Source organism: Anas acuta, chromosome 17 (assembly GCF_963932015.1).
Source record: "Anas acuta chromosome 17, bAnaAcu1.1, whole genome shotgun sequence".
NCBI classification, from domain to species: domain Eukaryota; kingdom Metazoa; phylum Chordata; class Aves; order Anseriformes; family Anatidae; genus Anas; species Anas acuta.
The window spans coordinates 14,980,620-15,003,164 of record NC_088995.1 but is presented as its reverse complement, the minus strand read 5'-3'; the positions used below and the strand labels follow the sequence as shown (position 1 = coordinate 15,003,164).

Here is a 22,545-nt window from a genome sequence, read left to right as displayed (position 1 = left end):
AAAAAAAAAAAAAAAGGTTGGGGGAGGCAGCTTGTTTGTGGAAAGGGAAAGTGTCCAGCAGCAGCAGGGCAGAAGGGTGCAGGCTCATATCTGTCTTATGTGGTGATGAATCAACCTGTGACTTGACGGGAGGAGAGCAGAGCTCTGTGCTTCTGCGGGGGCAGAAGGAGGGTGGGTGGTCAGTCATTTTGTTGTAATCAAGCCTCAAAATTGTGTGGCTAAATAATTGAATACCTGTATTTGCAGTCTTGAGTTGAACAGGCTAATATTGGGACAAGGCCTTACTAGGCCCAGGAAATACTGTTCTAGATGTGTGTATGGTTTTGGACAGTTGCTGCCCTTTTTTTTTTTGAACAATATATTATTCAAAAATAGAATTGGTGATAGATAAGATCTGAAAATTCAGAGAATGGCTTATAGGTGAGCTCTGAGATAAGCAGATTTTTGAGGGATGACATGAGGTGAGGTAACCTCACGTCTTCCCAACTACTGGGACACTGCTGAGGCCTCCAAGGGCAAATTAACACCTGGGGTTGTTTCAGTGTTTGGCTGCTCATAGGGAAACAGGACTGGGAGGGAATGTGAGGGATCACCTCGCCCATCCCTCTGTTCCAAGGAAAGCTCAGCTATTCCTTGTAGATACCTGTGCAGGCCATGTTTATGGACTCCCAGAGAAGACCCTGCAGTGCTGCTAGGCAATCTGATCTAGTGTTTCACTGCTCAGCGGATAATATTGAAGAATAAAGTCCAATCCTGGTAAGCTTCTAAGTGTGAATGAAAACATTTAAAAATCAATACTATGCTTTACAAGGAGAAAATAGGTGTGCAATGAAAATGGAGAGAGATACCAGTCAGATTTAATGCCTGATCCAGAGGTCCTTACCTAGGCAGAAGTTTCATTTTGTTTCTAAATTCTTTTATTTTTGCTTTACTGACTGAACGGCCGCGTACATCCATTAGCAGCACACTCTGTGCTTTGTGTCATGTGGAGAACAGCTGTGAGGCAGGCTGACTGGCATTTGTCTATTTGTTATGAAGCCACCAGCGAGTGTGCCCTGCTTAGAGTGTGCCAGTGGGGTGGAAGTGTCATTGGCTCAGGGGTGAGCAGGACAGGGGCTGCTCTTCCTTGGTCCCTGTAGAGAAAAGTCTTGGTGGCCACTGAATCCCTGTATTTCCACAGACACTCACAGGTGGCTAGGCTTTGCTTGTATCTTTTGCAGTTGTAAATAGTTTGGAGGTGTCTTGGTGCTTCCTCAGTCCTTCAGCCCTGCTGGATAAGGCAGGTGTGATTGGGAATTACATGGTAGAAAGGAGAATTAAGCTCTGAGCTGCACTGAAAAGCCAGGTTTTGCTTCTTTGAAAATGCATAGTAACTACTGTAAATCAAAGAACAGAATGTGAAAGATGTGAAGTGTGTAATGTATGCTATACTGGTCACTGAGAGGTCAGCTGGCTTCATGCACATCAGTAACATCCATAAAAAATTAATGAGTATTGCTAATTGTTTAGTTGTGGTGGAATTTTGCTAATGAGACGCGATTGATTTTTAGTTTATGCTAAAAACATAAAGTGCATTGAAAACTGGGCTTCACACATTTCTGGTTCTCATTGATAAAACAACAACATTGGAAGCTGGTGTGGGCTTCACTGTCGGAGATAGCAAAGGTGTAGCCCTGAAGCTGGGGATTACGCGGGAAGTCTGCAGCCAGGCACCTTCAGTGCTCTGAGCCCCGGAGCACCTGATGCTTGCCGCAACAGCAGGATTGCTAGCAGCCCCTGCTCCCTGTGAGGTGATTTCCTGCCATTGGGGATATCATCTTTTTCAAAAGGTGAAGATTGGCTTGTTTGCTTTACAGGTTAGGTAACACTGCTGGCTTTTGGAAAATTAACTCGTTTGGATCTTTTTTGCAAGTTGTGTATGCTGGAAATGTGATTAAATGTTCAGGAACGAGTAAGATTAGGCTGTTGATTAGTTAAAATTGTGTTTTTCCTTTTTACGCCTACACTTAGAAGAAGTAATGGATATTTTTGTTTTTATTACAATCTAGCCAATTAACTACATGAATAAATGTGCTGCATTTCTGAAAACTAATACTCCTGAAGAAAACTGCAACCACGTTCTGTTTAAAGTATGATAATCTCTTGTAAATCCCGCATGTACTTATATTTAGACAAGCCTCTAAAATATAAGACTTTTTGGAGAAAATGGGGTGAACTCAAGGCTGTACAGATATGAGTAAGTCAGTTAAGACAGAACCAACTTGCAGTGTATGCTAGCGGCCCAGTGTAACATGGGCACCCTCATGGCGTGAGGAGAGAGAACCCATTAAATCTGGATGTGAATCAAGAAGAAGAGGAGGAACATCCCCTCTTCTGGGCAGCTCCCTGTCATGGGGACCTTGCGTTTCAGGATGGGGGGTGTTTTAAATTTGCTGTTTTCCCAGCAGTTCTGCAGAGCCTCTCTCCATGCATGTTGGACAGCCCACTGTCCTTGGAGGCTGGGGTGAAGGAAAGCACAGGATCTCTCCATGTGCAAACTTATGTCCTAGTCAGATGTGGTTATGGAATAGTGGCTTTTTTTTTTTTTTTTTTTTTTTTTAAGAAATGACGTCTGGGGCACACAGGGGAATATTGTAGAGCCTGTACCTATCCTATATTAATCCTTTATACTGTGATTTTTTCTTCTCCATGACTTACTTGTAACTTGTTGAGAATTCATTTGGTTGCAGACTGGGAAGCCTTTATGGATGCCAAGCAGACAGGTGCACTTTTCCTTGCTGAGTTTCAAAAGGACTTTTGCATCATCCTTGTTCTTCAAAGCAGGTTGATGACAAGTAGTCAAACTGCTGCATTATGACGGGCAGTCACTACTGAGGTTGAACTGGAATTTTATTGTAGTCTTGAGTTAGCAGCTTTGATTGATGAGTTCCCCCCCTTTTGAGATAGTTCACCCTTTGCATTCATGTTTCAGTCTTGCACAGCTGTGAACTGAAGGCTAGGAGCTTCACACATTTCTGGTTCTCATTGATAAAACAACAACATTGGAAGCTGGTGTGGGCTTCACTGTCGGAGACAGCAAAGGCGTAGCCCAATAGCAAAAGGGAGGTTCGCTTACAGTCTGGTGGCTACAAATATTTGGCTCTAGGTTTAGTTTAAAATTGAGCAGAGATGATGAGGTTCAAAGAACATGTTTAAAAGTGCTAGGATTTTTGCTTTGCAAAGAGTGTTTATTTTCATACTCTTTTTTTTTTTTTTTTTTTTTTTTTTTTTTTTTTTTTTTTGCTTTTTAGAGTTGTGCTGCAAACCCTTATAGAAAGTTTTAGAGTTAGTGACTCTCAGAAGGGACTCTTGTGAGATTTTGGGATCTGATGACGGAAGTTTCCATGTCAGGTGACAATCAATGTTGGTGTGAATGCCCAGCACACAAAACAGTATTTTCTTGTTTACAATTCTTAAAACATTTTCTGTATGAGTAAGAGCAGCAGAAAATTGCCTGAAGATTAGCCAGGAACAGGTCTAGAATAGTCTGCTTTGGGTGGCAGTGCTTCCTGTTGATTAATTTAGCATCCCACCTTGGTGATCCAAATGTACTTGATGTGTGCAAGATGTCTGTGACTAAAGATGAAAAAATATTTTTTCTTTTGCCAACAACTTGATTTGCAATGCTGATACATCCGAGGCTGTTATTCCATATCCAGCATTTGTAGGTAGAGGAAGAAGTACCCATGGCTCTATACATAAGCCTTGTTTCCGCATTCTAACATGAGGACAACTGAGTCACTCAGCTCCTTACCTGGAGCTTAAAATACAAACAAGGACCCAGGCCCAGTCTTTGGACATGACTGCAAATAACTTTGTTCCCTGGAAGAATGAGAATGAGATGAATGCATAGCTCTGGATGTAGATGGGTGATACTTCTTTCCTTCCCTGTCTTCTTGGAGATGTGCCAGCTGTGGAGCTGCCTCTCTGCTCTTGCTTTCTCCATCTTCTGGGCCTGGTGCTTGAAGATGCCAGGTGGCAGTGATTTTGTTTTGGTGGGAAGCCTCATTTCCTTGAACATCAGTGGGAGCTTCAGGTATTCGGGCCCTTTGAGAGCAAGCAACTTTTAACTGTGTGCAGACGTATTGAATTTAAATTGGTTTTAAGTATAGGCATTTGAAATTTCTGGTCTTCCTGCCATGTGTTTGTCTGTAGAAATAAATATAACTGAGAACTTGGAGGAGACTGGTTTCTCAGTGAGTTTAGGGGTGCCTGGGTTTATGGATCCCAGCCTTCCTGCAAGGCCCATGGCAGTCACTGAAGGCTCATTAATTCTGTCAACCAAACTTGAACCAAATCCTAGACTAATATTTGACTACATCCCTTTAAAGATTCAACATCGAGTATTGGGTTAATAGATTCCTGGCAGTTGCTTCTGATATAAATTTGAAAAATTGAAATGCTAATGTTATGTTAAATGAGCTCTGCTCCAAAGTGCTCATCCTGCAGGTGTAAAAAATAGTGGAAGTTTTGGGTTATAAATTCATTTACTGTCAAAAAGATCACAATCAAAATCAGTATTTGTCTCTCCTTTTTTGGCATATTTATTTATTTTAACAGTTGCTTCAGATTTACAGTTCTGATTCATTGCAGCTGTTGTCTAAATTTTAAGTTCACATACTTAGCAGGGTTCCTATCCCATCTCTGAAGGAAAGTATAGGACCGATTTTAATGACAGTGTACGTTCGCACCAACGTGTCCCAAAGCCTAGGGAAACCTGTCTGTTAAAAAATAATGGGAGTAGGAAGTCCTAGTGTAAAGTAAAGCCTTGAGTGAAATTCCATGGCTTCATGGACTGTTAATTCTTTATTAGGTTTTCCTAAGACTGAGATAAAAGGCATTTTATCTTTTTTAAGGTTTGCATTAACATGTCATTGAGTTTTATAGATACATTGATCTTCATTTGGCTAATCCAGAAAGGGTAATAGAAATGTGTGCTATATGCAGGAGCAAAGACAACTCCATAACACTTAAGATTTTTTTTTGTTATTTTTATTTATTAAGTTTTCTTAAGAAACAGAACTGTGGTCAGTGTCCAGAGTTGTAAAACTCAGCTTGCCATGTAATTTTATTGTCTATCCTGTCTGGGATTCTCTCTTTCCCTTTTCTTGACTTTTTAAATGCCTTTACTTTCTAGCTAATTTGGCAGCACGGTTGATGTGTCTCCTTTGAAAACTAGCAGAAAGATTTTGCAGTATTTTTTCAAAATACTGTCTCTGTCTGTGATAGATTCTTGGCTTTCTTGGCTTCCTGACTTTTTTTTTTTTTTTTCAAAGTATATTCCAGTATGAGATGGAGCAGTGAAGTGTGTCTATGGATTCAGAGAAAGGACCTGAATCTGACTGATGGCAGTAGGTGTTTTGCTGCTGCTGCCAATGAACAAAAATTAACTGCTGGAGTCTGCAGATTTCCAGATAAATATACCATGCCATGGGATGCAGCTAGAGTGATGAAGGTGGCACATGGAGTATCCAGGATGGTACAGATGGTTTTTACCATCTTAATACCAACTGGGAGATCTTGGCTATGTGGAAATTAGAGGAACTTCCATAAATCAGGTTTTTATCTGCTTTTTGGTCAGCAGCACTCACTGTTTGGGGCCGCCCAGTCCAGTTTGGGAGGCTGCATCTTAGGGGGCTTTGGTTGTGCTTGTCTTCAGGAGAAAAAAAATCATCCTCACCAGTCAATATGCACGTTTATTGAGGAAGCCTCTGTAGAGAAAACTGTGAATAGCTGGGGTTGTTAATGAAGAATGAGCAGTGGTTGGTATGTTAGTGCTATGTATGAAAATGTGTGAAAAGGGAACAAAATTACAAACAGTTTTTGGCTTCTGTGTTGAAACTGTACATCCTTCCTACAGTTCTTCATGTATGTAAAGTAGCCACCCCCATTTTTCTCCTGGCCCTATGGGTCTCTGCAGCTGGAGAGAACTCAGCCCTAGGTTGGAGACTTGTTTCCAGCCTCACCACATCTCTGAACCTTGACAAACAGGAGATGTATCAAGCACTGAATTAAGTCCCCTGTACAGCACTGTATGGCAATGACCTTCCCTGCTTGTTAGCTCTGTGGCGGGAAATCTTGCCTTTGTCTGTCTTGGCTGGACTGCAGGAACAGCATTCAGAGCAAAAGGGCACAGGCCGTTTGATTTTGGAGATGTTTCCCTTCATATCAGGGATTTGTTTGATCCTTTCCTTGCCAACCATTCTTGCCAAGCCAAAGTGTCAGAGCAGGTTAGATCTTGCTCGCTTCTCATCTTCGGCTCCCACTCGTGCAGCCTCTAGCAAATGCTTATTTTAGCACCAGCTGGCTGTGATCCCTTTGAACTCTCTGATATGAGATTAAATGCTAATTTATTACATATCATTATAGGATTATATGTTATCTCTAGGATAATGGAATCCAAATGTTAGAATAGCATGCTTGAGATTTAGTGCTTGCATGCATTTTCCTCCATTCAGGAAACAAGAATAGATAAAGGTATAAGACTGAAAAATAGGTGAATTAATCTAACTGATCACAGCTAGCCATGAGCTCAAGCCCTGAAAGAATATACATGTAGCCAGAGGTTCATTTTTTTTTTAATTATTTTTTTTTTCAGAGTTAAGAATAAGCAGAGAAGAAGTTGACTGAATTATTTATATATATATATATATATATATATATATATATATATATATATGTATATATATATAAAAGCATGAAGCAGTTATTATCTGCTTTCTGTGTTCCAAGGGCTAAATCCCATGGATAAATTATGCAGTATGAATTATGTGCTAGGCTCTACTTATAAACGCCAGACAAAGCAGAGTGCTGAAGTGACCTGTGTGCTGAGTTTCTGCAGAATTTTATTCTCCAGGCTATGGGTAGGTGAGCAATATTGGATATAAGATATGACTTGAACTTGAATTGACTCAAACTTGAACTGCACTTGCGATATTTCCACACAGAGGTTTATAGGAGATGCCAGCAAGCAGAAGGAGAACAAAGGTTTTCTGCTGCTTCCTCTCACTGCCCATTGCGGCAGCTTTGAATGGGCAAATGCTGACATTGAGCTGCAGTGAAGCAGCATCCTCAGAATGCACAAATGCTGTGCCACTCACGTATGTGTTTGCAGTCTGTCGTACCCCTACAGAACCCTGCTCTGGCTCTCTGGGAAACTGAGGCAGTCATGGGTGTAAATTTGTGTGGTCTGGGGTGGGCACAGTCCTGAGGCCTGGCACTGGAGTGGGACAGGCTCTGCCCTAGCAGCCAGAAGGGGCAGCCATATGCTGGGGCAGGCTAATCCTGTGGATAAACAACACTCTAGTGGAAAGGTTGTTTCCAGACTTTCCATATCTGGCCATCCTCAGTTTATTTCCTGAGTTACTCCAGATCACTATCAGTGAATTGTTTCAATTTAGAGCTAATAGGACAAATTGGGAAACCCTGCTATAAATTACTGTGTAAATTCACACTCTTGGAATAGTTTGTCTGGATAGGTGAGCATTTTTCTGCTCTGGTGGAGCCACTGGCATACATTCATCATCCTAAAATAATGTCACATTGATGATCTGGAGTTTCCTAGCTGGTATGCTGGGTTGGGCTATGATAGCAACATCCCTCTAACCTTTTCTCAGTTATATGATTGTCCCGTCATTGAGAAAAGAATTAGATTCAGCTTTTTACCTTCTTGGGCAATCTCAAATCTGATCTAATTTACTTCTCTTGATTTGAAGAGTTTGAAAATGCTGTCAGCTACTGCTCATTATCTTTTATTACCTTAATATATTAACATATAGGAACCACGCAGCACGTATGACCTCATCCAACCTTGTTTTTTCCTTGAGAGTTTTTATTCTTTGCTTATAAGTTAATAATTGTCTGTGAGCAAGATAAGTGTATTTGATGCATTGTAGGATGGAGCCATAATAACGTTTCACTTTCTTTACACACCAGTATTTTGACAAGATCTCCTAGAGCTGCCTCCTCCAGGCAATTGGGAATTTTCCTTGTGCTTAGGAAATCAAACTCTAAATTGCTAATCAGCAACAGGCAGAGAAACAAAACCCAAGAAGTCCTGGGTGAGGCTGCAGGCTCCTTCTCTCCCCAAGAGGAGCTGTTCTCCTTGTGTGAATGACAAGCTGCAGCCTTTGATCATTGTAGTAGGAGAAAAATGGTACCAAGGGGTGGTTATTTTGTCCTTTCTGACAGCATATGCCATGAATTTGTAAAATATGTCAGATGCATATTCAAAACGTAAAATAATGCATTAAAGTGTGAAAAATTATGTCTTGTTCTGATACCAGGGTGTGCTTGAGGAGGACTGTTTTGATAAGCAAGGGAGCAGGGGAGGTCAGCAATCATCCTAGGAATGCAAAGGTCTTTTACTCTGTAACAAATTAATGGAGTTGCTCGAGGCTGTTGTCATTTCAAAAATAAAATGTTGAATTAAGAATAAAAAAATGGAGAGAGCACAGGAACTTTTGTTCTGGGTATCTTGGCAGGGGAAAAAACTGCTGTCATTAGAAGGGAAAGAATTCATTATTTTCATGTGCTGTCCCTTGAGAGGTAGATATAAATTGATAACTTAATGATGTCTGAACCACAGAAGTAGGCCTGCGTGGTTGCTCCTATGAGAGCCAGAAAGCACATATTGCTTTGGGAGTCTGGTTAGTGTAAAATTGGTTGCCTGTGAGAGCAATGCAAAGTGCAGGTTAAAGATTGGGTTCAGAGAAATAAGGCACAGATATCCCTGAACTAATAGTGGGAGAATCTGTAAAGCCATGGAGCTCTCATTAGGCTTTTTCTGAAGCAGCTAAAAGGCTGGGTGGCCTTGCAGGTCTCTGTCCTGAAACAGCAGTTTGTGCTTGAATTTTGCAGTGGGAAAACTTCCTGACTTAGTGAGACTGCATACATACTTGAAATCATGTTTGTGCAAGCACATTTGCAGGATGGGGACATGACTTGCTGGAGGAGCTCAGTGGGGAGACGTAAGTGAAACCTGACTTCTTCCCATGGATCTTAACACTGCAAAGATTCAACAAGGAACTTAACTATCTATATTGCCAGCGGTCCCCAAAATTAGCATGTGTAGTTAAGGTACCTGTCCAGATGAGAAATTCAACATTAATGGAGAGCAAAATGAGAACTGCTCCCAGTGCTGGAGCTGGGGCAGGACTCAGGATTTTTTTTTGCATGCCTTCGCATCCTGTTTGGTCTTATCAGAGTTCCCTAGAGGGGCTGCACATGGCATATTCTCTTTCTGGGATTACAGTCACAGTGGGATATGGATGAGTGTTATAGATGAGACATAGGATTTTCTGTGCATTCAAGATATATATGTGCTCTTAATAACTTTACAGGGGTTTTATTGTAAGCTGCTTTTGTAGTTTCCTGTGGCTGTTTGGGCCCATCAGTTTGGAGTTCATTTCCTCCAAGAGCTTTGAAACAACAGAATGGAATATCTGGTGCAAGCCAATTGCTCTGGAGAAAGCCTCTGGGCCAAATTCACATCTTTCTGACAGTGCCTTTGGAGAATCTGCTGCCAGCGTTTTAATAATTTGTAATTTCTGGCTTATGCAGGGAATTTTTCAATACCACCAAAGAAGCTTTTGTGGAGAAAAGCACTATAAAATGGTGTTTCTGTGTAACCTGTGCATACAGGAATGTAGATAGTCTGTAGTATATAGAACTGCAGGTACTTTGCTTCATTTCATCTTTAGATGCAGTATATGAGGCCTTTGCAAAGAGAACTGCAGCAAAGATCCGGGTGCTCCATGAACCGAGAAAGATCTGCCAGGGAAGGGCCAGCCCAAACTGGGGCAAAAATCCAGATCCAAGCTACTTAGAGGAAAAATAGAAAATGTTGAAGTTGATTTAAGAAAGAATCCTTATGAAATGACTTTTTTTGTTGTCCCTCTCTGCTCAGAATGGGAATGCAATTAATGCAGTCAGCACTGTTTCCCCTTATTTTAATGGTGAGCTTAGTCTGGGAGTAATGGCAACCTACACTAGTGATTTGGGAAGCCAAATGGGCATACTGAAAACTCAGAAAGTGAAGTGGAGTCGCGCTTCTTGGTTCCTGGAAGGCAGCTGTGCTATGGCATCACAGGATGCTGTTTCTATCAGTGTTCCTTTTTCCCTGCCCCTCCTTTTGGGGTTCCATTTGCTGGGGGTGTGAGTGTGTTTCCCCCAGTCCTTTGCCACCAGTGAGAATTTTGTGAGAGATAGGGATGAGCTTTGCTATTCAACCTTAGCTGCTTAGATCAATATCTGCAGCAGGAGAGTGATTTTAATAAAAGGACTCTCTCTTGGCTTTCCTATCTCCATGACAGATAGACCCCAGCTAACATAAATCCTCGCCTTTCTCCTGTCAGTCTCTTGGCTTTGTGTGACATAGATATTTTGACACTGAATACAAATATTTCACAGTTGGCTAATAGTTTAGAGCATATATTTAAGAGATTTACTTTTGCAGTCACCTAGTGCCTTTACTGAATGTGTTCCCCTTGTAAGGCCTTTCTGTTGTTCGGAGAATATATGCACACTCCCATACACGTACTCATTTTCTGTTGTTTATGAAATATCACCGTGGGAAAATGAGTTTTGCCTAAGATAATGGTAGTAGGGAGCCCTTTCCTAACCTCCTCTTTAGCAACGAGTCCCTCCAGTAGCTGTGACAAACCTTATTTATCAGGTCTTGGGAGGGATGTGCAGAGGTTTGCCATGCCAGCGTCTGGAAGCATCGATGCCGCAGGGAGCTGGGCATGAAGTGGAGTCCCTGTACCTGCTGCCCTGGTCCAGCACCACCCAGGGTGGCTGCGCCTCATCCTGCAGCAAAGGCAAAGCAAAGGTGTGCAGCCCCAGGGGGCAGGTCACTCATCCTGTACAGGTGGAGACCTCTTGGTCTTAACATCTGCAGCTCTGCACAAGAGCCAAGGGGTGTCTGGAAAGAGAGAAAGAGGCTTGTTTGTGCCTGGGGGAGGCACCTCTGAGCAGGGTTTGGTGTTTATGCAATTGTATTTGTGTGGTTTCTGCCAGTGTAGGGGCAGGTGGTGCAAAACCTGTGTGTGTAAATGCATGTGCAGCCTCAGTTGTTTCTCCCCTTCAGGTAACCAGAATAGAAACCCCGATGGGTGATTAACCAGTCAGGTTACCAAGGTGTGTTTAAGCTTCAGTTTAGCTTGCAGTAGTGGCTCTGTCTTTCAGTTCATTCAGCTGATGAATTTGTGACCTTTTGCCACTGTGCTAATGCCTCTAATTGTAACTGGCAGGACAATTTCCTGTTGCTGTTGTAGGAGAGATGCAGAGAAACTCGCCAAGAGCAGCCTGTGGCTTTTAACCGCCATATCAGTGCCTCTGATCAAAGCTAAAATGGCAAGTTAGGCCAGCGATCAACCCAACAGAGTAACCGGAGCAATTGCAATAGCCACATTAAATGAGGAAACTCTTGGGGAATTTCCTCCCTTCTGCCTCCTCCCTGCATTGAGATTTGTCAGTTATCTGCATTGCACCAGATGGCCTTGGCCGTGCTGATTGTGACAGGGAGGAAAACTCCCTTTGAGCACTCAGGGAAGTACATGTAGTCTGGGTTGGAAAACCTTTGTTCTGCAAATACCTGTATTGCCTTTGTCAGAGGAGGCAGGAGCTGGAGGCAGCCGATGAAGACTTGAAGAAGAGACCTTGTGAATGTCTCATCTCACTTCTGGTTCAGTTTTGTAGAGGTTGTGTTCAGCTTCTCCATGCTCTCTTAATGGTTGCTCTTTCTCTATAGGCTCACCTCTGATATTTGTTCTATGTCCTTCACCTGTTGGAATGATTCCATTTTCCATAGACAGCACATTTTAGACCCAAGAGATACGGGTAAGAACTCACTGGCCTCAGAAGGCCGTGAGGACCTGGCTTGGGAACACCATCATCTGGTGCTTTCATGGGCTGTGGATGGGACCACAAAGTCCCATCTGCACAACTATATACAGTATTACAGGAATATAATTTATATTTGCTGATCAAACTTTTAGCTTTTTTTCTATCAGATACATTTGAATAAATATTTATAACAATGAAGACTTTGACCAGAAGCATGCATGTGAGAGCGACAGAGATTAATAAATAGAATAAGTGATGACATAAAGATTTTATGGGGTGTGGGGATGGGCACATTACTCACAGATGTTGAAATCATCCCCAATATGTTTCAAGAAAAGCTATTTTAGGGATGTTTAGAGAGTTTTAATATTTATGACTATTTGTGACTATTTTTTCTATGGCTGCTGCTCATAAAACTGGTGCCTTAGTTACCATGTTTCCCAGTGTACAGGGTTCAGAGGGAGCAATAAAAACCTCTAAAACTTACCTAAAATAACCTTCCTACAGTTACAGATGTTACAGGTTTAATGTCCTTTTTCTCAAGTCCTTCTAAGCCTTGACATGATGGTAGCATTTGGAGGAAAGGGGATCTCTCTTCCCCATAGTGGAATAAATTTTCACTTTATAACCTTCAGAGATGCTGGATCCTTGGCTTAGAAGCTCTGACGACTTTAGCTGTAACAACCAGTGTTAATAATTCAGGAGGAATTTGAACTCCCCAGCTTTGGATAGCATAATTTTAGGAAATCTCATATTTGGGCAGGAATTGTGCTTATCTGGTAAATTTCAAAAGGAAATGATGGGTCTAGGGTTTGCAGCATTCAGCACAAGGGTGTCCCTGTCTAGGAAAGTTAAATTGTCATGAGATGTGAATTTGAGTTGTTACAGTGGAGTAATGCATTACATATGTACTCTTATTTCATCCTAAAAATATTATTTTCTGGTTTCAGACTGTATCAGCTTTAAGGTGAAAGAACTCCAGTCTTCGGAAATAAACATACACACTTGAAGAACTGCTGTAATGATAATGATTCAGCTTCATCTGTGCTTAATAAAATCATTGTAAACAGGCAAATCTGATGTCTGCATGGCTAGCATGGCAATAAGAAGAGCAAACACAATAGCTTTATTGCTTGGGTTTACATGCTGTTCCCTGGCCAGGATAAATATGTGATCTATTTTGATAAACAAGCCTGAACACCTCCTTCCCAGTAATAAAGTAGTTAACAACCATCTTCCCAGAGAATGTCAAATAATGAGGCAGTGGCTTAACAAGGCAGTTCCTCAACCTTTTATAAGTAGAGGTTCATTTCCTTGAAAAATAAACCTCTCATCTGCTGTGTACAGTGCTGCTGTATTTTTTTTTTTTTTTTTTACTTAAAAAAAAAAGGTAAATTTTGTTCACCTGTTGGGTGCATTTGCTTCCCCCATTCTGTTTGTGTGCTTACATGTGGTTGTATAGCGCTGTGTCTTGTTTCGCAGTTGCTTTATAGATCACCTCTGAGGTGTCACGGAGAAGGGAGAGCAGATTGAAGAAGAGTGGCTGCACCGGGTCGGAGCACAGACCCACCTGGCCCAGCAGCCAGTTTCTGATAGCACCCAAAAGCAAATACTCAGTTGGAAAGAGTGAGGTCAGGCAAGCATGGAGGGATGTTTCCCCTAAACATGCTTTCAGCAGCTGGTGTCAGAGGTCGTGTCTTTGTGTAATACCAATTTAGGGAGTGCAGCCAGCAGTATTCTCTCTGGAGTCCAACACTTCACATGCTTTCTTTGCCAGACTAAAGGCAGTTGCGAACCTTTCATTTTTTTCTGTTTTTTTGTAAACTTTTGCTGATAGAGAACCCTGAATTAATCTTCAGGCCTGTTGGGTGTTGGATTACACTCTTCCTCATTCCTTTGCATGCCAGCAGTGCTGGGGCTGGCATGGGATGCTAATCCTGCCATACTTATTCACTCAGTTGTAGAGGAAAATGTATGAAAACAAATTGCTAGTCCAAGCTAAATTTAGATTTATTCAGTTGGAGTTAATTATAATCTTTATTTAGTCCCAAGTCTTAGTCTTATCATACACTTATTATAGCTGAGAAAATTAATTTTTATTCTACCATAAAGGTGAATGTAATAATCTGGGTTCAGGGAAGGGATTACTTTAATAAGATTTATAGGCAGCCTTTCAGACAGTACGGTTTTATTACTATCTGTAGGTGGCCTTGCTGTATGTATGTCTTTCAGTATGGGTGATTGTGCAAAATGCCAGAAAAGAAAACAACTATCGTAAGTACCAGCTCAGAAACTATCACACCCAACTTAAGTTTTTTGGCAATGGAGAGCAGGTGAAGCTATGGGCTTGTTTAGGAGCACAATAGTACTGTTCATTACCAAACTTGTGATCTGATCAGGGGGGTTTCATTCATGTGCACAAGTTGATTTTTCAGTGAAAACCGTGCTTTGGTAGGCAGGTTTCTGAGGTCTGAGATGTGGCTTTCAGGCTATGGGAAGCAGGGTGATGGGCAGACGTGGGCATGGCATGCGCCGGCCACCTTGGGCATCAGTGGAGAGGAATAGGTTCCTCCCAAGGGTGACTTGACACCCCTGAGATATGAACATCTGTGAGAAGACGAATTATGGAGACACCCTTGTCTGTGATTTACTGGAAGGGGAGGCTGGAGTGTGTGTTAGCCTTAGATACCTATCTAAAATGAGATGGGCTGCCTCCCGCAGAGAGTGACTATGATGTACAGCTGCAGTGAAGCTCGGTGAACAAAAGTTTGACTGAGACATTTGAAGATAAGCATGTGAGACATTGTCCCAGGCCTACAAAAGTTAATTAACCTCTCTTCAGCTTTAGATGTTTGGATTAAATAGACTTTTTTTTTTTTTTTAAATTGCATCCTTCTTCTTGTCTTGGTCTTTCAAAACAAACTGCCCAACTAGCAACATTTTGCAAAGTGAATCTCTGTCTTCCACAGATGTCTAATCAAAATTGAATACAAGGACTGTAAACTGGTTGTGAGTCCTATATCAAGTCCTATCTTTACATCAAACTAGGATAAGCAAAAGAATGAGAAAAGCTTAAAGGGATCCTGTCATTTTTTTATGCTACTTTTTTTTTAATATGTTGACAGCTTCTGGGCTGACTTTAATATTGAAGAAGTATTGGGTACTCTTTTTAGGTCTTCCTTGCAGTATCATATCTTCAAATTTTTCTGTTACAGTTGAAAACACTGTTTATTATTACAGCTTTTTTTTCTGTGCCAGTGCAGTTCACTGTATAACTACATCAAGTACGAAATGAGTAAGGCTTGTTTTGAATGGTGGATGATGGAAGTTGTTCCTCAGTGGGACTATGGAGTTTTTTTTTCTTCTCTCCTCTAATGTAAAACTGACGAGATGAGTCACAGGATGAACTCTGAATGTGGGAAGTAAACAGTGATATCCTCCTTCCATGGTTACTTTATTAAATTTTGAATGAGTCAGTGTAAGCATTAAGTGGGTGTTCATCTAGTCTCCTTAAATTCTCACACAACCGCAACTTACCCTACCCAGAGTGCCCAAATGAAACCTGAACTCATGGTAGATTTTCACAAGGTATCATCCTTCTCATTTTCCTGCTGCCAGGATTAAGAGGCAGAGTAGTTCACACTGGAGTTCCCCCAGCTGGAGCCAGGCCAAATCACCTTGCACAGCCCCTCATGGCTGGGGTCCCCAACAGGCATCAGGTCTTACCCCTTGTGTGCATGAGAGAACATAACCTACGCAGCTTGTCCAGAATTAATTCAGAATTAATTGTTCTTCTATGATTTAGCAGTTCTAGAATAGCTTTCCTTGTGTGGATGCATTATCCTGGGATACAGTGTGTTTTTATTCAAGGATAACGCCTGCATTTCCAGAGCAAATTAATTATTATGAATGGAGCCATTTTTATAGCAGAATAATGTACATGTGTAGTTTGGTCTTTATGGTCTTTAGTGAGGGCTGGTGGGAAGGGCTGGTGATTTTTTCTCATATACAGACAAGCCATTGATTGCTTCTGTATGAGTCATGGATAACATCATAGTACTTACTGGCACCACATTACTTGAAATTATTCCTCTCTTACAAAGAGGAGTGTCTGTATGATCTCACACTACAGTTTTGATGATGCTGCAGGAAAGATGGATTTTAACATTTTCAGTTTTTCACAGGTGCAAGATTGGATTTCTTGTTTGTTTTCAGAAGGAAAGAATATTGAAAAAGTTGCATATTTTTATTGCTTCTAGTTTGTCGCACCACCAATTTCAGAATTACTGTGGGCTTATGTAAGCCTTGGTTCCTGTTAAGTAATTAGCTAAGCTAGAGGGAAGATATTTATGCTCCAGCAGGAGTTATTTTAAAGTTCATCATTTCATAACTAAAAATTCAAGACTTTACCCTTATTACAGCTTACCATAGAAGCATTAGTTTATAATGCTGACCTGCCACTGCCACCACTGCCTTCTATGGGATACTTGTTTTTCTTCTTAGTTAGAATTTATGAAATGTAAGAAATACAGCTTGGATGAAATCTTGGGCTACATGAATGGCAGCCCTTGGGTTTGCTTGTGCTTTAGTCTTGTGCTGCATTTTGTGGCATCAGTTAGAGTCAAGTCAGATATATGGATTGAAAGAAGAGGTGGATAATTTTGTGGCTAAATTAAAAATAAATATATATATATAACAGAAAGGAAGTTTTGTTTGAGGTGTGAGCTGATCAGTCTAAGGACTAGGAAGGAGCATCTCCCTGATCCATGGCGTTGTGTGCTTGGTTTTGTGCATGGTGGTAGCTTCTCCCTCTGCTCTTTGGAAATACCATGAGTGACTTTCCTTTCAGTATGCACTGTCAGAGTTTGCAGGAAGAACTGGGCTGTGAGGCTGTTGTCCTGCTCTGGAGAGAAGTGTTTTGGCGTTAATTGAGAGGGGTGAGATGTTACCAGTTGACCTGTTGCTCCAAAGGTCTTGGTATTTGTCTGGTTTGAATAACAGTGCTTTAAAAGAGGCAAAGCACCATCTGAAAAAGTGTTACAAGGTAAAAAATATGGTAGAAATGCAATCTGAATATCTCATCGTGTCTGTGTGTTACTTCCTCAGTGTCCCCAGTCCCAAAATAGTCTGAAAAAATGAGTTCAGCCTTTGAGGTAGCCCTGGGCTCTGGGGATGCTCATTTGGCCTCCATCTACTTTTCTTCAACTCTTGCTCTTCTTTATTTTGCAATTAGGACTAAACCATGTTCTGATCTAATGTTCTGCCCTCTTTTGATCTTGATGGAGTGGTTATTAAAGGAGTAGGTGATTTATTAGCTGCTTTGTTGTACATCAGAAAGCTGGAGATGTGTCCTTTTTCTGATTGTTACTGTAAGGAGATTGATGTTGTGGTGCTGACATGCCAAATTAAAAAGGCAGGGTATTGGCCTGCCACCGTATGAAGTATTTTTTTTTAGACATTCCTAGATCATCATAAAATGCTGCTAAATTCAGATATCATATTTTGTTGCAGGCTGGTTCTAGGACAAAGCCCAGCCCTGTCTACTAGTGTTTATGGCTTCTCATATAAGCTTTCAAACAAAATTTGTGTCTCATTTATTTGAGTTACAGCCAGCAAATATCCTAGCCCTCATACTAGTTCTCAGAAGAGGTACTGAATGTTGCCACTATAATGAAATGGAGGAAAGGGAAAAACATACCTTTTAAACTTCCTGTAAATCAGTGCTTGAGAGAGATAAAGTGTCTGCATAAAGGATATGGGGGGGGGAGGGGGGCAGGGAAGTGCTATAATGTAAACACAGATGCATATAAGTCTTGCCTGGTATACAGTTTTATACAGTTTTTCTTTAGGCTCAGGAGCTATGTCAGTGTCCTCTGTAATCTAGGGTGTCCCGGGAGAAGGCAAATTCTAGGTTTTCTCCAAGAAACCAGAAGGTGCTGCTGCTTTTGTATGTCCTTTGCTTTTCTGTATGGCAACACCATTTTTATGATAAATGAGGATTTTCTAAAGGATTGCTTTCAAATGTAGCCTGATTTATCTACAATTAATTTGGGAAGGCACTTGTCTGCGTTTGGGTTTGGCGCAACACTCTCCCTGCCCTCGCTGCCTTGCTTTTCACAGGAACGAAGTTTACTTTCAGCAGCAGAAATGGCATGGCAAGCCACGCTGTGTCAAGGTGCTCTATAAATAGCAGAGCAGTAATGGAGCTGCTAAAGCATCCCTTGGTGACTCGGGTGCCAGAATTGGCATTGATCTCCTCCCTCTGCTCCTGCTATGAGCCGGACGAGGTTTGTCCTGTGTGACTGGCCGAGCGCGCTATCGTTTGGCAGGGGGCTAAAAGCACCTCAGCTGCCCTGAGGCAGTGGTGGAGAAGCAGTGTCCTGGAGCATTGCTGAGCAGAGGTCACCAGCCTTGCTGCGTGCCTGCATCCCTCTCGTGGGCTGCTGTGGGTTCAGGGCACCCTCCTGTGCTGGGTGCTGCAGGGCAGCGGTGTCTGTCCCTGCTGCACTGCCTCTTCTGCTGTTGTGTCTGCCTTGCCTGTGCCTTCCGCTGCTGCGGGTAGCTCAGTTGGCCCCTTGCCTCCATCTCCTTCCAGAGCGGCTTGTTACCACTCATGTCCTATGGCTCTGCACACAAAACTGGGGGCTCTGGGTTCTGCCTGGTGCAGGGAGTGTGTCAGCTGCACTGGGTTCACATCAGCATGCAAAGGTGTGGGAGGGAAGGGTCTGGGTCGGTTTTCTCCTCTGGGGTACTTCCTCTCCCCCGTGTAAGAGCTGTGATTCCAAAGCTGGCGGGCTCAGTGCGGCTCCCACATCGGAAAGGGATGAGGGAGCTCCTCGTCACCTGGGTTTCTGCATTTTGGCCGGGTGCCCAGCTCCGTGGCCGCGTGCGTATGGGCTGCACTGGTGTGCTGTGAGAGATGGACTGCAACACTTATGTGTGGCCCTCAGAAATGAGAGGACACCCAAGTGGGGAGACGGCATGGCAGTTGCTCTGCAGTTGCTGTTGCTTGTGGAGCTGTGAGGAATCCCGGAACTCATCCCAATGTGAAGAAGTGAGGGAGGAGATTACTGATACTGTTTCCTGCTGAGCTTTTTAAAATGCTTTTATATACATTTTTTATTTACACATTCCCACAAATAATATTTCAATGACTGCAGAAAAACCTTGATAAGATCAAATACGTAGCAAAAGTAAAGGCAGAAGTATTGTGATGAGATGAGAAATATTTAAACGAGCATAGATAATATCAAACCATTGAAAATAAATGAGCACAATTTCAACTGACAACAAGAGTGGAGCAAAGTCAAATGCATGAGGTCTGCCCTAGAATGTGTCTTTGAGAAGTATAGGCTTTAAAAATACACAACCTGAAAAAAAATTCTTAAATATTTGAGCTTTTATCTGTGCTAAATTGTGGCTGTAAGTATCTGATTCATCCGGCTTGTAACAGGTGTAATTGTTTCTGCGCTTGTCACATTGTGTATCTGCTCTCCCCAGCCTGACAAACACTAAAATCGCTGCTAAGCTTCTGCAAGAGACAACAAGAGTTTTGACCTTAGGATCTGTCATTGTTTCTTTGTTATCTCTGTGCTTTATGGAACTGCTGCATTTTAATTCATTTGGTTTCTGTTTATTTCTTCTGTGGTGGTCCCAGGAGCTTACATTCACTAGCTTTTTGTTGGAGCCTATGAATTGTTAGTTTAAAAGACCCACCACCTCTTTCTGGTGGAATCGCAGCCCAGATTGAATATATCTCACTATTAATTAGAGATCAGCCAAAACCAAAGACATCTATTTGATCCTTCCCTCCCTCTGGAAACTTTTCTTGCATGGGAAAAGTTGCTCAGCATTGGCTTGAGGATTGACTATTGTGTTGTAGAGAAACTTCTGTGATTTCCAAATGTTTCATTCTCCTCTGGAATTAAACTAAAAAATCCTTCCAAGTGTCTGAACCTTCTGCATGTAAAGGATTTCTCTTCTCCTCTCAAGTTCACCCTAGCCTGTAAATCCATCCAACCGAGACCTCTGCCAAACCCTGTATTTTCTTGTGTGCAAAAACTTCTTTTCCCCAAGAACACAAGTCTTTTATCAGTGTGCAGGTAACTTCCAAACTACTGACCTGGCAAAAGTGGGATGGGAATGATGCAGATTTGCAAACCCCAGCCTAGCCTGCATTGTACATTAGTAATGTTAGTTGAAAGAAAATGTTCAGTTTTCCTGCCTACTGATATTCAATATGCCAGTTGCTTATATATATTGCAATGTGAATGAGAGCAAACCACGAACTTGGTTTGGCTACAAAAACCAACCAGTAAAAAGTTTGCAGTCTGGCCTTGTCAGTTTGTCTTCTTGTTTTATCCAGAACTTGATAAAAGGACTTTGGGTAAGTACCAGCCTGGGGAAGGGGGAAAGGGAGCTGTATGGCTGATTGAGTGGGATATCATTCAGGGTATGAGCTTTGAGCCAAAAGTGTTTATTGCACAGTAACCATGTTGTATTGTTTTGTATTTGTGGCTAACTATATTGATCCCTGGTAATACATTGGTTTGTAGAAGAACGGAGGGGCCTGCTAAGCAACCACTAGAATTGTCTTTCTGTTTCCTTTTATCTTTGGGCTGCAGTGGTGGAGAGCCGAGGAGGGATCATGGACAGCATACAGAGATTCTCAAACCTGCCAACGTATCTCCCCACGAGCTATCACATCTGCAATGCCGATGTTTTCTTCTTCCTTAAAGAAGTCAACCAGGATATCATGAGGAACTCCAGTTTGCAGTCTAGGGTGGATTCATTCTTTATATACAAATCCAAACTACCACCCATTCTAAACGCCACGTATGGACCTTTTTCTGCAGAACAGGCTGTTCCCTTGGACTTCATGCTGTCTTCTGCATCTTTTGGTTTCACAAATAAATTCACTTTTAATTGGAAATTAAAATCGCACATAATTGACAACTCGATCTATTCCAACAAACCTAAAATACAAACCTTGTTTTATATTGCGGGGAAGGACTGGGATGACAATAGTTCTGCGGAGAGTTTGCCTTGCGTGAAGATGTTTGCCTTCCTGGAATCTAGAGAAGCTGTGGCCAGCTGTAGATTGACAGGTCATCTTGGATTATGTGTTGCAGAGCTGGAATTATCTCCTAGCTGGTTCAGCTCCCCTGCACCCCTGGTTTCAGAGGAAACAGCCTCCCTGGAAGGGATTACTGTGGAGCTCTTCTATAAGATTTATACAGCAGATGGGGAATGTTCTCCAGAGGATGCAAAATGGGAAAACAATATCCATGCAGGTCAAGATAATGAACAGAAGGCTTTGCCAACTATGGAGAGGATTGGTAGCATCATTGTTTACCCAAATCACGACAAATTAAAACAGTCTTCACTGAGGCTAGATGAGAATGTCGTCATCTGTTTGCCACTCAGCCCTGTCAGAGAAGGTGATGTTGTGACCTTTCATGTTTCCTTGGCCGATGACTCTCTAGCAGACCAGTTTGTATTAAGGTAAGAGAATAACTAAAGTGTTCTATGCTGAGCAGTCAACAAATAAGGACAAATTGATCTCAGGTGTAATTGCTTTGGTTACATTCAGTTTTTTCCTCAGAGAACTTTAAGCATTTGCTCTCCAACTGGGGAAAACTATAAATAGGCTTGAATTATCTGTGTAGATGACACTTTTTGGAATATGGGAATTGATTTTAAAGTATGAGCTATTAGTTTGCATCATTATCTTTTGTTTTAATTCTGTTTGCTTCTAGTAGTACTTCTGCCTCTTAAATTACACCTCTCAACCATGCAAACGGCTGCGATCCATTTTGCTAGATGGTTTGCAGAAGTGTTTTCCATTGCTTTGGCAAAACACCCTATCTTTTTTATAAGCTCTCTTACAATATTTCCGAAGCAAATGGCATACATCTTGTACAAGTCCTATGTGGTGAGGAACTATTTTGTTGTGGTGTACAGAGGGGAGCTAGGAGAAGGGAGATGTGCCTCAGCTTGCATAGGAAGTCTCTGGCAGAGCCAAGATTCGGATCCAAACTTTGCAAGTCCTTCTTTGGCTCTGCTGTAAGACAGCCCATCCTGCCTCCTCAAGCTTTTGACTGCTTGTTGCATGAGCCATTTTAATTTTAAATTTTGAGATATATTGGTGACCTTTATTTGTGAATCTGCCTTTATTAGGAGAATTCAGGCATTTCTAACCACCCCAAGGGTTAGTGCTGCATATTTGTTATGTCCTTAGCTGTCAGACTCTGGGTTCAGAGCTGCATAGAGACTGAATTCAGAGCAAAATGAGAGCCAGACTTGGGGAATAAAAGGGCCAAAAGGTAATTGGAAAGTGTCAGTTGCTGTTAAGAATGTGAGACGCTTGGGAGGAAAGGAGTTACAGTCTGTGCTGGCAACCTCAGAATGGATTCGTGCCTCACCTCTAACTTTTTGATCCAAGAATGATGGGAGCAGAATATGACAGCAATGCACTGTAGGGACAGATATTGAGGAAACAGACAGCAAACCTTACACAGTACTTTCAAGTTATTCAACTTTTGTGAAATAGCACGTGAATGCTAATAAACTTAGAGATTGCAGCATGAGTCAGGACAAGTGCTTCATAGCACAGTGCACAGGCAGAGGATAAGAAGTGGCCCACCCACCCAAGCGTTT

General features: G+C 41.9%; 1 protein-coding gene across 3 annotated transcripts in view; it reads left to right on the top strand.

The window, feature by feature from the left end:
• LOC137841206 (transmembrane protein 132B-like) overlaps positions 1 to 22,545 on the top strand; it is a 272,117-nt gene that overhangs the window by 53,014 nt on the left and 196,558 nt on the right. For all 3 annotated transcript variants that reach the window (XR_011088487.1, XM_068653887.1, XM_068653886.1), the window contains exon 2: positions 20,511 to 21,390. Coding sequence is in view for 2 of the 3 variants with exons in the window: in XM_068653887.1 (XP_068509988.1) it covers positions 20,511 to 21,390 (880 nt within the window). In the remaining variant the exon portion in view is untranslated. The remainder of the gene's footprint in view (positions 1 to 20,510; positions 21,391 to 22,545) is intronic.